At 32.7% G+C, this 16,099-nt stretch overlaps 1 protein-coding gene across 7 annotated transcripts in view; it reads left to right on the top strand.

Annotated features, from left to right (window-relative positions):
- Positions 1-16,099, top strand: part of LOC133173004 (regulator of G-protein signaling 22-like) — a 37,997-nt gene extending 21,898 nt beyond the window's left edge. For 2 of the 7 annotated variants that reach the window (XM_061307906.1, XM_061307885.1), the window contains exons 15-29: positions 249-359; positions 963-1,004; positions 2,278-2,476; positions 2,609-2,703; positions 2,831-2,986; positions 4,173-4,323; positions 4,581-4,709; positions 5,174-5,371; positions 7,166-7,267; positions 10,245-10,433; positions 10,780-10,878; positions 11,158-11,341; positions 11,894-12,039; positions 13,624-13,644; positions 15,750-16,099. In XM_061307906.1, coding sequence (XP_061163890.1) covers positions 249-359; positions 963-1,004; positions 2,278-2,476; positions 2,609-2,703; positions 2,831-2,986; positions 4,173-4,323; positions 4,581-4,709; positions 5,174-5,371; positions 7,166-7,267; positions 10,245-10,433; positions 10,780-10,878; positions 11,158-11,341; positions 11,894-12,039; positions 13,624-13,644; positions 15,750-15,956 — 2,029 coding nt within the window. In that variant the 3' untranslated portion in view covers positions 15,957-16,099. The remainder of the gene's footprint in view (positions 1-248; positions 360-962; positions 1,005-2,277; positions 2,477-2,608; positions 2,704-2,830; positions 2,987-4,172; positions 4,324-4,580; positions 4,710-5,173; positions 5,372-7,165; positions 7,268-10,244; positions 10,434-10,779; positions 10,879-11,157; positions 11,342-11,893; positions 12,040-13,623; positions 13,645-15,749) is intronic. The other 5 variants (XM_061307899.1, XM_061307915.1, XM_061307891.1 and 2 more) reach the window with 5 other exon arrangements.

Here is a 16,099-nt window from a genome sequence, read left to right as displayed (position 1 = left end):
ATGGTAAAATTATAATGAATTTTTAAATTTTCAGACTCAGTCAATTTATTATCAATTTCAATCAGAATTTTTTTGTAAGTTTACTAAAAATTTGATGACCCGAGATTTCTCAGTATATGGACCATATGTCTATATTTTCACAATCATGTTGATATATGATAGAAATCTAAAACATTTTGTATAATTATTTGATGAAAAAGATGTGTACATGCTGAACACAGTCTCTTGAGTTTTGTGTATGTTTGTAGTGCTCATGTTAGAGATGGTGCCTTGAGTCCCCCAGAATCTGCTGATGTCATAGACATTGTGGTGACTAATGATGAGTTGATCATCACTCGACCTGACCCATGGGTCAAAAGGTCAGTATCAGAAAACAAAAAAGAGGTTGTCATTTAAATAAAAATATACTGGTAAACAAATGTCAAGATATACATGCCAATTCATGTATTTTATTCTACCCCGCTTGAAAAGAGGGGGATGTATAGTGATGGGGGTCCATCTACATTGTAGCTGTTCTAGACTTTCACAGAATCTTTGTTACAAAGTGCCATTGTGCACCTCCTATTTTATTTTTTGATCAGACACAAACTTTGGGTTTCCAATCAGCATAACATAGACACTGCCATTCTTTCTATAATATTGATTGGTATACATCTCTTATCTGCAACTCTTCTTAAACCACTGAATCTTTCACAGAATCTTTGTTACATAGTGCCATTGTGCAACTCCTATTTTACTTTTTGATCAGACACTTATTTCAGGTCTCCCATAGCAAAACATGTCATTATAAACATATGGGATGGGGGATATCATTTTGTGAGCTCAGTGCTCACAGTACCTCTGTTTTTTGGGTGGGGGGAGGTGGCACAGTTATTTCAAAAACTGCTATACAAGTACTTTGTGATTTTGACTGTCTAGATTGTGTTTATGTAAACTTGATTGGTACTTTATGCTATATATAGAAGGGAGGAGGAGGAGGTTCCAGTTGTTGTGGAAGAAGAGAGGTATACAGTAATATATATCAACTGATAATTCACGCAACACAGCTGATATGAATGGCTGCATTGTATAAACAGTGTATATTATATATCCAAACTGACTTCACAGAATTACTCAACAAATGTGTGATGACTGCAGGATTAATGCACAAAAAAGCATTGATAGTTTAATTGTCACATAAATTTATAAGGGGGTTTAAAGTCTTAAAACTCATTTTGATTGTCAATTTGCTTTTTCATGAAGTTTATGGGAGAGATATATATAATGCTGTTGCTTGATATCACTTGCTGGTCACAAAATGCTTTGGTTTGCTGCACAGAATTATTTTGGACATATTGGGATTTCAGATCGACCACGTCAGGGCGCTGTACCCAAATTTCTTTTGTAAAGAGACAGAAGTGGGTATAACAAGAAGTTAAATACCCCTGTATTGTTTAAGTTCTTTGTTTCATTTAACAGTGACTCCCAGTTATTTTTACAGTAACAAATTGAATTCCCTTTATTGTATTTAGGAAGTTTGTCAAAATAAATTTGAATGTTTTGAACTAACAATTATGAATTCTGTGTGCATTAGGTTTTTTAATCAATTACCCCTACCCTTATGCCTCTAACATTACTACTGCTAAGTTCCCTTCTCATTATATGTTTATAATTGCTATGAGTTAATTACTATATAATTAGTATGAGTTAACATTTAGTTGATTTGTAAACTTTTATTTACTTCAATAGCTACCTCAGGTGCTCAGGCAAGCACTGGATCATTTGTCAATAAATTATTAATTGTAATAATTATCAATATGAGAATTTCCATTTTCAGAGTTATATAGGTCAGAAGAACCAGGTCAGATTAATTTTGCAATCTTAACTAATTCCAATTTATCTAGATTGATTATTTAATTGACCCATCTTTCAATTTAATCTGCTATGTGTCGGAGATCTGTCCTGGATTAAATAGTAATACATCACAAGAGTTTACAGCTATTTAATTCTTACAGTCAATTTAAATTGGTCGCTTTGTTTTTCTTTGCTAAGAATGATACTATTTTGATGTTTTGAAATGTATGTCAATGCATGTGAGGGCAGATTGAATTTCTTTTTCCCATGGATTTGTTCTGTAGATGTAAGTGTAGACATTGAAATGTTGGATCCTGATAGGATTGTCACATTTTGTTTGTGAGATGCATTTGAGTAGCATTTCAATATGAAAATATGTACTACATTTCCCTGGAATGCAATGACTGCCTGAAACAGTGATAATTGATAAAATCTTGTGTTCAGAATTCCAACAACTGACTCTGAGAGACAAGCTAGACTACGAGCTGCACTGAGATCTGCTGATCTACTTGGACCTGAGGAGAGGGCAGAAAGGAGGGCAAAGGCCAGGGCCAAGAGGAAAGAAATGGAAAGGGAGAGAAAGAAGGCAATACGTGCAGCTTATCGGAGAGTGAGAGAGGCCAAAAGGAAGAAAGAACCCGAGGTAACAAATACTGGCTTCAAAATTGTTTACTTTTTCAAGGAAAATTTTGTTTAGCTGAAGTAAGTCCAAAAAATTTTCCCTCGTTTTTAAAAAAAAAAAAAATACTGAATTTGATTTATAATGTGCTTACAGAAGGAGGATGAGGAGGATATGGATTTTGACATTGATGGGGAAAAGAAACCCTCCAAACCTCCCCCTCCATTTGTTGACATGCTCCACAATAAACAGTGAGTATTAAAGTACTCATATCCATATCAGGAATTCAAAGTCTGAATTCTCACAGAAGACCAGGAGAATTGGGTGATTGATGCAAAGTAAAATATAACTGTAAATTCCATATTTCTTTTCCTCCAGAATCATGCTCAATTTCAAGAAGAGCCTTGCTGAGTTTGAGGACAAAGAGAGGGCCAACATGGTGTATATGTATTTTGACATTGAGAACTACCTGAATTTTGGCAACAGTAAGAGTGAGGCCAAGAAGAAAGACAGCCATGCTCAAATGTTGTATAAGTAAGTAATAAAGAAAGCCATGCTCAAATGTTGTACAAGTAAGTAATAAAGACAGCCATGCTCAAATGTTGTACAAATAAGTAATAAAGACAGCCATGCTCAAATGTTGTACAAGTAAGTAATAAAGACAGCCATGTACAAATGTTGTACAAATAAGTAATAAAGACAGCCATGTACAAATGTTGTACAAGTAAGTAATAAAGACAGCCATGTACAAATGTTGTACAAGTAAGTAATAAAGACAGCCATGTACAAATGTTGTACATGTAAGTAATAAAGACAGCCATGTACAAATGTTGTACAAGTAAGTAATAAAGACAGCCATGTACAAATGTTGTACATGTAAGTAATAAAGACAGCCATGTACAAATGTTGTACAAGTAAGTAATAAAGACAGCCATGTACAAATGTTGTACAAGTAAGTAATAAAGACAGCCATGTACAAATGTTGTACAAGTAAGTAATAAAGACAGCCATGTACAAATGTTGTACAAGTAAGTAATAAAGACAGCCATGTACAAATGTTGTACAAGTAAGTAATAAAGACAGCCATGTACAAATGTTGTACAAGTAAGTAATAAAGAAAGCCATGTACAAATGTTGTACAAGTAAGTAATAAAGACAGCCATGTACAAATGTTGTACAAGTAAGTAATAAAGACAGCCATGTACAAATGTTGTACAAGTAAGTAATAAAGACAGCCATGTACAAATGTTGTACAAGTAAGTAATAAAGACAGCCATGCTCAAATGTTGTACAAGTAAGTAATAAAGACAGCCATGCTCAAATGTTGTACAAGTAAGTAATAAAGACAGCCATGTACAAATGTTGTACAAGTAAGTAATAAAGACAGCCATGTACAAATGTTGTACAAGTAAGTAATAAAGACAGCCATGTACAAATGTTGTACAAGTAAGTAATAAAAGGAGAACATACAAATGTTGTACAAGTAAGTAATCAATGGAATGGAAAACGTACAGAGGTAATTGTATGAGAGTATTTCAAATATTGAAAAGTAGATAATTATTGTCAGCTAGGGTTTTGCTATATATTGAATAATAATAAAAAGTTCCTTTCATTAATTTTATGCAAAATGTTCAGCCTAATGTGTGAGTGAACCTTTGCATGGACTTGCTGTTGATATATTTTAGTATATTCCTGAAAAGAAACTGTGTAATCATTACAGAACTTATGTTGATGCTCAAGGGAAGAAAAAAGTCAACTTTAGTGAAAAATTAAACTCTAAAATGACCGAAAGACCCAAATCTCCTATCATCAAGGAAATGCAGCATTTTATTTTACCAAAAATAGAGGAGTCATTTAAAGCCTACATCATAGTAAGTAGTGTATTGAATGTCAAAATTGATCAGACTTGGCAGAAATAAAGAAAAAGGTTGGAAATAATAATTGAGTTTTAATATTCTCTAGCACTGATGGAACAGACAAATAAAATGAGATTTTAAAGTTGAAATTTGAATTATAATGTGAACAGAGCCACCAACTCACTCTGATATAACCTTAGTATTTAAAAGGATAGGAGTAATTTTGTAACTATACATATTATACTTCAAAAAGAATCTCATTCTCTGCACAGGAAAAGGCCAATGAGCATGGAATGGAGCCCAGGGAGTTTGCCAGTTTGTCACAGGCAGAATTATCATTACGCATGGGAACGGACGCCTCCTTAATGGGTGGAGCATGGAAGAAAGGACGCAAGGGCAAGGTAATGACAGCATAAGGCAGCATAACTAAGTCTGCCATAATCTCAAAGATCATTATAGTTAAAATTAGATATGTTACCATATAAAGCATAATGGTTTCCGGTTCTCTCTAAGCATCCTTTAAAATAAAAAACAATACTGGTTTTGGGCTATGTTATTTAACACCTGGGTAAAAAGGAGATAATGCCTATATATGTAGTGAACTGAAACTTTACCACATCACTCAAACAACTGAACAGATAATAATGGTGTTTGCAGCTAGAAATAAAAATGGTAGATATTTTTGAAACACTGTTAGTTTACATATCAAGCTTAAATGCTCAAGTTGTAAGAGTATATAGGTACAGTTACCAATATTCTGTTCTGGAGTCTTTTGCACTGGTATATACTGGTAGTTAGTCTGTATAAAACATGCACTACAACTGTTTTACCACATCCCACTCTCATTTATGAAATCCACTGTTAGGATGACGAAGAAGATATGGACTTTGAAACTGATGCTCTGAAAGGGTTTGACAATGGTAAAAAATTTAGGGAAATGGAATTTGGCCCAGGGGTTACAGTAAATTTTCTAGAACATGATATGAAACGGCAAAGCGGACAGAGGCGAGTTCGCTTCGCTAAAATTGATGGCTACTTTGACCATGACTCAAGTGGAATGCAGGTATTGAATGGAATGATTCTAATCATATGGAATGCAGAACTTTCTTTATAAATCCTAACACTGCATGGAAGCCTGTAAGAATTTTTGCCTGAAATTATATATATTTGATGACTGACTTCCATAATACTTATCAAAGTGATCATGTTATTAAATTTGATTAACCAATTTGCAACAATGATACATAGCTATAATTTGTTGCGATTATGTTTTTTTGCATGGTGACTATAATTAACTAATGCTTCGTTGATTTGTTGATATAGAATTCAGTTATCTTATGGGTATTCTCAAAGTGAAATAATTTAGTAGGTGCATTTTTTTTATGAGTGTTTGTGGTATAACATTTCTTTAAATGAATTTCTAACTTAATATTTTATCATAAATGAAACTTTTATAATGTCACTGAAGCATTACTCTTTATTACTTAAATTCTCAAAGGGTCCAGAGAAGCCAGTAAGTTATGAGTATTTAAGACTCTCTCCTGTTTCAACATCCTTCTAGTTTCTAGACTGTAATCCCATCTGTTTCATAATTCATTAGTACTCTTTATATCTCTATTTTTTTCTATTTTACAAATGTTTTTTTTTTTAATTTTTTTTAGAGAGCATATACATTTATTCTAAGTGCATTAACTACTTGAAATCTCTCATTATGGATATGATATCTTATTCAGATACATGTATTTATATTATTTGATATTTACATTTACACTATATATATGACATATATTATTTTCATATACTATTATGAATTTTTATCACTCAGAAATATTCATAATTCATAAATTGAATAGGTACATCTGTAATTTAATAAATTAAGGGTGAACATAAAATTTATTCAGATATTATTTTTCCAACTTGGAGGCACTAAGTAGTCCTATCTATTTCATCAATATCTTTAAAATTTGATATTCTGGTTTATGAATTTTATCACCATTTTTATCAAACGTGAGTAAAAAGGCTCTAGTGAGCATTTCTGATCAACATTTTTTGTTATCTGTCATCTGTTAACTTTTCACAATCTCAACTTTTTCTCAAGAACCACTATACCAGATTCAACCAAACTTCCCACAAAGCATCCTTGGATATCAAGGGGTTAAAATTTGTTGAAGTGAAGAGATGTGCCCTCTTTTAAGGGAAATAATTAGGCAGTGACTTTGATATGCAAACTTTTCCAGATTGTGTATATTAGAATAGAAAGTCCATATTAGTCAGAGATATTCAGCATCCCCATTCAGTCTGGAACTAGTTTGTTAAAGTCATGACCCCTAGGGGTCAAAATAACCATTTAATCATCTAAAGAACAGCAAGACCAAGAAGACTCAGGTGAGCATTGTGGCCAATGGGCATCATGTTAAATGAAACTTTCCAAAAAAAATCAAAAAATATATTCAAGAACTGAATTGCTGTCTGTATCTCTTATAAAATATATTTCATATTGCATGTGTTATCAAAATAAATATGGTATATTTTCTTGTGTGATAAACAAAGAATTGCCCTGGTTATGTTTTAATTTCAATCTAACAGACTAAGTGTGACTGTTTATTTTACAGTTTTGACATTTATAAGGAAAGGAAAAATAAACATGAAATTTTTATACTTGGAAGAAAAAATTAAATGAAATAATAAAATTTCATAATTTTCAAAATTTGTTGAATGCTTTGATTCAATAGATGTAGCATTTTTTATTTGAATCCTTCTTAATGTAGAGTAGATATGTTTTATACATGTTTTGCTTTCTTTTTTATATCGATAACATTTCAATAAAAGCTTATAATATGAAACATAATGTACATAGGACGACACAACATACACAGGTACAAGCCGAGACCATTCTTCTTCACAATTTGATGAGATGCCATCTTCTAAAATGTCACAAAGGCGCGGGCGAAGGTCAAAGGTAGCTCGGCTTTAACTAAATGGAGCTGCTCTAATGCATGCAAATCTAACTGCTTATTTACTTGCGACAAGAGCTTAACCTGTAATAGGTGCATGTTATCTTAACCATCTTCCTTCAAGAAGGAAGGCATGATATTAAAGAGTGCAGAGTCTATAGATACTGATCATGAGTTTGAAGTGTGAATACAGACACTGGTCTTTACAGAAGACACCCCCTCCCATTACAAAAAAATGCATGCGATCACAGCATAAACATTTAGACCACATTTTTTTCTGTAGGATGATGTACAGATGCATGTTTTTCATTGTACTCTGTAGTTCTTCTAAGCTTCTAGCAGATTCAAAGACAAATCACTGATCTCTGCTTTTGTTTGTGATACACTAGTATTCTATAATGGCTGTACTCAGCGTATGTATTAGCTCTTGAATTTCATTCTTTTTTTTCATAAATGATCATGAGAATTGTATCATTTTTTGGTTTGTTATTATGTAATTGCTTGTCCTCTACTCCAACCTTTGTTATAACCATGGATAAAAAGAAATGAAGTTTAAATTTCATATTTGGTCAAGGTCATTATATACAGGTCAAAGGTTAAAGAAATTTACAAACAAGTACCAAATTGTGTTTCACAAAGGAATCTTGCTTTTGTTATTAGTTATTTCTTAATGAGAACCTGTAATTTTATAAAGCATTGACTAGGATAAATGAGGAAGCTTATAGTCACCAATGTGTATCCTTGACAAAGAGTACCATTACTGTTAGTGATTTGTCAGTAGACAGTAGCTATAGTCACATTGTGTATCCTTGACAAAGAGTACCATTACAGTTAGTGATTTGTCAGTGGACAGTAGCTATAGTCATAATGTGTATCCTTAACAGAGTACCATTATGGTTAATGATTTGTCAGTGGACAGTAGCTATAGTCACATTGTGTATCCTTGACAGAGTACCATTATGGTTATAGTGATTTGTCTGTGGACAGTAGCTATATATATAGTCACATTGTGTATCCTTGACATAGTACCATTATGGTTAGTGATTTGTCAGTGGACAGTAGCTATAGTCCTAATGTGTATCCTTGACATAGTACCATTACTGTTAGTGATTTGTCAGTAGACAGTAGCTATAGTCAAAATGTGTATCCTTGACAAAGAGTACCATTACAGTTAGTGATTTGTCAGTGGACAGTAGCTAAGTCATAATGTGTATCCTTAACAGAGTACCATTATGGTTAGTGATTTATCAGTGGACAGTAGCTATAGTCACATTGTGTATCCTTGACAGAGTACCATTATGGTTATAGTGATTTGTCTGTGGACAGTAGCTATATATATAGTCACATTGTGTATCCTTGACATAGTACCATTACGGTTAGTGATTTGTCAGTGGACAGTAGCTATAGTCATAATGTGTATCCTTGACAGAGTACCATTATGGTTAGTGATTTATCAGTGGACAATAGCTATATATATAGTCACATTGTGTATCCTTAACAGAGTACCATTATGGTTAGTGATTTGTCAGTGGACAGTAGCTATAGTCATAATGTGTATCCTTGACAGAGTACCATTATGGTTAGTGATTTGTCAGTGGACAGTAGCTATATATATAGTCACATTGTGTATCCTTGACAGAGTACCATTATGGTTAGTGATTTGTCAGTGGACAGTAGCTAAGTCATAATGTGTATCCTTGACAGAGTACCATTATGGTTAGTGATTAATCAGTGGACAATAGCTATATATATAGTCACATTGTGTATCCTTAACAGAGTACCATTATGGTTAGTGATTTGTCAGTGGACAGTAGCTATAGTCATAATGTGTATCCTTGACAGAGTACCATTATGGTTAGTGATTTGTCAGTGGACAGTAGCTATATATATAGTCACATTGTGTATCCTTGACATAGTACCATTACTGTTAGTGATTTGTCAGTGGACAGTAGCTATAGTCATAATGTGTATCCTTGACAGAGTACCATTATGGTTAGTGATTTATCAGTGGACAATAGCTATATATATAGTCACATTGTGTATCCTTAACAGAGTACCATTATGGTTAGTGATTTGTCAGTGGACAGTAGCTATAGTCATAATGTGTATCCTTGACAGAGTACCATTATGGTTAGTGATTTATCAGTGGACAATAGCTATATATATAGTCACATTGTGTATCCTTGACAGAGTACCATTACAGTTAGTGATTTGTCAGTGGACAGTAGCTAAGTCATAATGTGTATCCTTGACAGAGTACCATTATGGTTAGTGATTTATCAGTGGACGATAGCTATAGTCATAATGTGTATCCTTGACTGAGTACCATTATGGTTAGTGATTTGTCAGTGGACAGTAGCTATAGTCACATTGTGTATCCTTGACTGAGTACCATTATGGTTAGTGATTTGTCAGTGGACAGTAGCTATAGTCACATTGTGTATCCTTGACTGAGTACCATTATGGTTAGGGATTTGTCAGTGGATAGTAGCTATAGTCACAATGTGTAACATCAAATGAATAGCATACATATAAGGTGAATTACTCTAGTTCTAATTCTGTATACAAGTTGGATATTTATCAGATATTGATATACATTGTAAGTATCCATGACTAAAAATTTGTTTTACTTTAAAATATTGATATTTATAACAAGATTTTTGAATCATTTATATTTTGCCAATATGTATCATCTAGAATTGATTTTTGTATAGCAATCACTGTCAAAGTTGTAGAAGTTAATGGTCAGCTAACATAAAAATTTATAATAATTTTTTTTTTAAGTGTGATGTTTATAGTACAGTAAACAGATGATTTATTTAGAATTTTGCAGACAAAGTTATGTTATAAATTAAAATTGTACAAAGTGTTTATTTTTTAAAATAAATTAGATGTATGATTAATATCCTAAACAATGGAAATACTCTGAAGCATAATTTGGTGACAGTTTGATATGATGAGAACATTATTGTATCTGTACAGACTGGTCGAGCTCAGCCTAACAAGGAGGATAAGGATGAATTCTTTAAGGCCCTGAAGCAGTCCGCTGCTGGTCACCTGACACTGCCCATGTTGTTCTTCTACAAATATTTACTGAAGCACGGAGAAGAGGATGGCTGTCCGCTGATCGACAAGGATCTTTTCTTCTACATTGAAGTACAGAAGTTCAAGGTACACATTCGGTGCTTAGGGAAAATGACTCTCTGATTTCTTCTGTAATATAAAAAATATTTCTAACTGAAATGAAGAAACAAAATGAAAAAAAAAATTTATATACAGGGCAAATTTGAGACAGATTATTGTTGACCTTGAAAATTTCAAAAATAATGATTAAACAATTGTAGAGTTATCTGTCTTTGCCAAGATTCAGTTCTACTTTAATAAAGGCTTCAGATTTATGTGGGAATAAATGTAGTTCAAGAAAAAAGGTTCATTGAAATTGTTGTTGCTCTCAGTGCTTGAAAAATGCATTTCCAGTGCAAAGAATGAATAAAAGAATAAGTATTTTCTTTATCAGGATTCTAATCATGCCCACTCAGATGAGGAGCTTTTAAGAAAGAAAGTGCAATCCATTATGGAGTGTTTCCTTGATTCTGTGACTAGTCCCACATTGCAGGTAAATTTTGAAATGATTATACTAATTTCCAAGTGGATGTATAAGTATTTAAGGAAAATGTAAATCTCAATTTTAAGCCATGTACATGTGTTAATTTTGATTATCTCTAAATTTTCTCCTCTGATTATGTGATATTTAATTTTCTAATAGTGTACAGAAAAATATTTTCAGGTATCTGTATAAAATGTATGTACATGTACCAGTATTTAACTGAAGGACTAAAAAATATCTAAACTGAGTTTTCAAATTTCTGTGAACTGTTTTAAATGTGGTAAATAGATTGACATCTCACCACAACTTCAAGAGAAAACCATAAAAGCAGCCCAGAGATACCTGGCAGGCAAAGATGTGGTGCCCAGTTTGTTTGACGAAGCACAGTTTGCAGTGTTCAAAGAACTTCTTCCTTACTGGGCTGGATTTAAAAGAGGCTTCCAGCCTCCGGATGATCCAGCCAAGAGACCAGGTAAGACTGGATATGTATCCACACAGCAGGTTATAGTTAATGCTTCTCTAAAAGTCATAGAACAAGTATATAATTATGAAGCACAAACTGTGTATGGCAAAGAAGAGTTGGATGGAGGCTTGACCATCCAACTCTTTGTTGCCTGTAGGTCAGACTTGTAGGGATCACATGATCTTTCTGTCTGTTTCTTTGGCAGGAAACTGTATTCCTCATCACTGATTGGTCATAGCTTTTTTCCAAGATCACCTGATTGGTCATAGCTTTTTACAAGATCACCTGATTGGTCAAAGCTTTTTTGCAAGATCACCTGTTTTGGTCATAGCTTTTTTTTTTTTTTTTTTTTTTTTTTTTTACAAAATCACATTTTAGTTAATTTTCATTAAGAGTATGAGAGAATGCTAGCCTACACCTGAATGAGTGCCTTTAAAGTTCAGATGTTCTAGGGGCCACATACATACGAAACTTGGACACACATTTTGGTTGATAATTATACAATCGTATAGCAAGATAGCTTATAAAACTTTCATTATACTTGATATTTTCAATTTTTAGTGACAAAATACCAAAAGATGTTGAAGAAAAGGTTGGATGGTATAGAAAATTATGAAATTCCTAAGGAGGATTTCTCATTTCCTCCAATACCGGATGGCTCCATTGCTGCTTACACATTCTCCCTTTCTGATGGGGTTCGTTGGAGGGTAAGTCATTAAAAGCATTTTTTCACAGTATATTCCAGTATTTTAGTACATATTATTTATGTGGATTTCATTTATTTGGATTTTGATATACTACCCAGATAATATATATATTACACCCAAACGTATACACTGATGTGCTGTCCTTTTTCACCAGTCAGATTGAATGAATTAATTGAGAGCATAATTCACTAAATAAATTACTATATCTTATATATATAACAGTATTTTTTGATAGATAACAAAATACTCAGTAACTTACTAAATTTAATTGATTCAGATATTAATTTCACACACCACACACAAGAGGACATCAAAATATAAATGAAGTCGTTTTGTAGCTAAAAACTCCAACTTCAGAAATTGATGATGAAGAAAGACAAAGTACACAAATGAGTCAGGAAATTGATCAAAATTACGATAAAGATATCGATGACATTGACGATGATGAAAAGGCATCCTTGTGTGGGTATTGGTCATGTGACCATATAGTCACATGCTTGAAACTGCCGTGAAATGAATTTTTGTAGGCTACAGATGATGTCATATCTCTGAATTATCTGCTTTTTATGCCATATTGCGAATGTGTAGAGCTACGTTGATTCCTTTATGAGAACTTGATACTTCCCCTTTTTGTAGGCTATCCGAATTCTGCTTTTCAAATGTACATGCAGTGTGTTTGTTTTCCCCTCATTGGCTGAAATGATTATTGAATCAGATGTAGCATTATCTACATTACAAAAGTTTTTCACATGTATTAAAGTTAACAGGTAAATTATAATGAGTAATAGTGTACGACTGAATTTGGAGAATAGGTGGAAGTTATAATAAGCTGCTAAATTCTTAATATTGGTGTGGGTGGAAATGGTGCCATTTAAAGGAATGGGAAAATATAAAATGCTTGAACTAGACAACAAATAATAAATACAATGCTTCATTAATGTGAGGGCTACATTTAAAATGTATGAAAATTATCACTTAAACAATAAGAGCATTCTAATATAGACAATAATAGTTATTACAGACATATATTAGGTTTATGGGGCAAAAAAAAATACTAACACTTTGGTTGAAATGTTTGCTGTAATACCAGTCAACATAGCAATTATAGCATAGGATATGTTTAATATATGTATATGCTTCAATTTACCAGGGAAGTCAGGTATAAACTGGGTACACTGGTTTGATGTGGCGTCAAATGAACAGCTTATTAGAACTGATTGAAACGTTGGCATGGTACATGCAGTAACAGTATAGTGTGTGTAAAGTGGACATTTGGTCAAAAAGTAAATTACTTTTTGATGAACACCTAAGGACATGACAATAGGCACTGTAAATAATCAATTACATGTTAATCTGATAGTTGCCCCCATATTTTTTTCCCCTCTATATTGTGAAGCACATTGCCACTGGGAAGTTATAGAAGTATATGAGAAGGTTCACAATATCCGATAAAGTTTTCTTCCATCTTGATTGTGAATGTCTTAGTTTATTGCAATGATGAATATAATAAAGGATGTCCACTTTACACCATTATGATTTAAAAATCTAATGATTTAACTTACCCAGAATGCAATCCTTTTACAGAGAGAAGGAGTGAGGGATTTGGTATGTGTAGATGTTCATGGTGTTGGCTTAACTTCCTTTGGGTCAATGTTTAGTCAAGCATTTAAACTTAGCAGTAGATACTGTTAGTTTATGTTTAATTGCTTGGTCAATCATATCTGACCATTCATTGTTTAATTAACATTTTTAATTGCTTTTCATTTAACTTTTTTATTTCTGTCCTTTCTTTATATAGGATGAGCAGGTAAGAAAATTCATGGTGTCCGAATTTTATACATTGGACGAGTTGGTTGCATATTATTGGTCAGAACGAAAAATGAAATTGCACTTTGGTTTAATTGAGCTCACATGTAGAAAAAGTCTCTATACTTGTGAGGTTTTCTAATCTGCATGGTTTAGGTGTTCCTGTGGTATCAAATGTGGACTTTTTTTTAAATAGCTAACATATGTGTGTATTTGTTACATTCATATGTACTTTGTATATATATGGAAAAAAAAAGAAATAGGCTCACAGGCCATATATATATATATATATATATATATATATATATATATATATATATATATATATATATATATATATATATATATATATATATATATATATATATTAAGTGAGAGAGCAGCCATAAGGAAAAAAAAATAGTCAACAAAATTTGAAACAAATCATCCCTTATGAAAATTTTATATGAAGGAAACTTAGTGTTATCAATTTTAGAGTTAATTAACTCTCTGTCTCTCTTAGAAGAAAATCTTTCTTTTTTTTTTAAATTGAACTCCCTCAAGAATTTAGGTTATTCTTTACAGAGGTAGTACCAAAAAAATGAAATAAACTTTGTTGACACTTCAATTCACTTAATATCCTTGTCAGATATTGCAGCTCAATTTGAAAAGGGAGGGGGGGTCTTGAGAACAGTGAATCACAACCCTGGGTAATAAAATTAGAGAACCATAGCTGACCTAAAGAAAATTTGTCTCCTTAAAAATGTATTACACTTATTTTTCGAAACATTTTATCACCATTCAAAATGCATATCTTTAAAAAAGGTTCCTGATCAAAACACTACTTGGGATTCTTCAAAAATTGAAATGCACCCGATTTGATGAAAAGGACTTTGTGCACTTGGTAGCACAGTGTTATATTATATATAATTTACGTGTTTGATTTTTCAATCAAACTTTGCAGCATTTCTTCTCTTTTTAGTTACATATGTAGACTAGCACATATAATTTGTCTTCATCATTAATGTCAGTAGAACTTTAGCTTTAGTTATTTATCTATAAATACATTTCTTACATTATAGATACTTTATTTATTGTTCCTTAAAAGTGCCAATATTAGATATAACATTGTTGTAGAATCAATGATTCATTTATTGCATTCCATGACTAATCTTTCACTTTCTGCAATTAACTCATCATCCATGCTGAAGTTTTCATATTTTTGACAAAAATTCTACAGAAATATAGAGAAAAACAGGAAAGATTACAAGCTAAACGAGTAGCTCAGTCTGCTTTGAGCATGTACAGCATGAAATTGGGACTGTCTCGAGTTCAGTCTAGAGAAGGTAAAGGTTCTTGGGTCAGAAGTTTGGTGGTCAATGTGGAAATATGGAATGAACTGCACAACAGACATGGAATGAATTGCACACTGATAAATTTTTGGTATTTTACTGGATATGGAAATCACAAGTGATTGTGTTTAGCAAATGATACTGTTTCTGTATCAGAATTTTTTTTATAAACACAATTGCATGTTTGAAAGGGAGGGTGAGGATATACATAGCATTCATTTGTAGGGTTAAATGTTTAGCTTTGTACATGTATTGAAGTTTTCACTCATGTTGTACTTTGTGTGGTACTACTTTGATGGTAGTCCACCTCGCACAGTCATGTTCCTTCCTGTTTGATAGAGGATTCACAATCGCACCGTTTTCATTTACATTAAATACTCATTTTTCATCCATTTATGTAACTTGTACAAGAAGTATTTTCATTTAGAAACTAGATAGTATCATAATTTTATCAAATTTGTAAAGTACACAGTAGTTATATATATACAGTGATGCATCATTGTATTAGGATAGCAGTGATCAGGTATCAGTAGTTATCAGACTGGTTAATTTAAGGTAAATGTTTTATTTTAGGAAGTATCCTCAGATGACGCTGCCAGTATACTAGGCAGTCCCCTGGATAGGTCCGATACAGGTACCACACGAGGGGGAACCAGTCAGAAGACCTTAGATCAACTCAAAAAGAGGCGGAAATCCCACAGTATTCTCAGTGTACCACCTGGTGGTGCCATGACTCGGAATAACACAGAATCAAGCACCACCATCTCGGTGAAGGACTGACGAAGACATTGTTTGTGCTATTGAGTATTCAAATGTGATATCTTCAGCTTTAGAAAACTGGTGTGATATCTCAAGTCTTTCTTAATGTTTATTTATGCCTATATTGTTGATTATTTAATAAAAATTTGTTTATTTTGATATAA

This window comes from Saccostrea echinata, unplaced genomic scaffold, assembly GCF_033153115.1.
Source record: "Saccostrea echinata isolate AGI-Se365-2 ecotype Australia unplaced genomic scaffold, CSIRO_AGI_Sech_v1 ptg000002l, whole genome shotgun sequence".
In the NCBI taxonomy this organism is placed as follows: domain Eukaryota; kingdom Metazoa; phylum Mollusca; class Bivalvia; order Ostreida; family Ostreidae; genus Saccostrea; species Saccostrea echinata.
The sequence above is the reverse complement of the archived record's forward strand: the minus strand, read 5'-3'. Positions and strand labels throughout refer to the sequence as shown.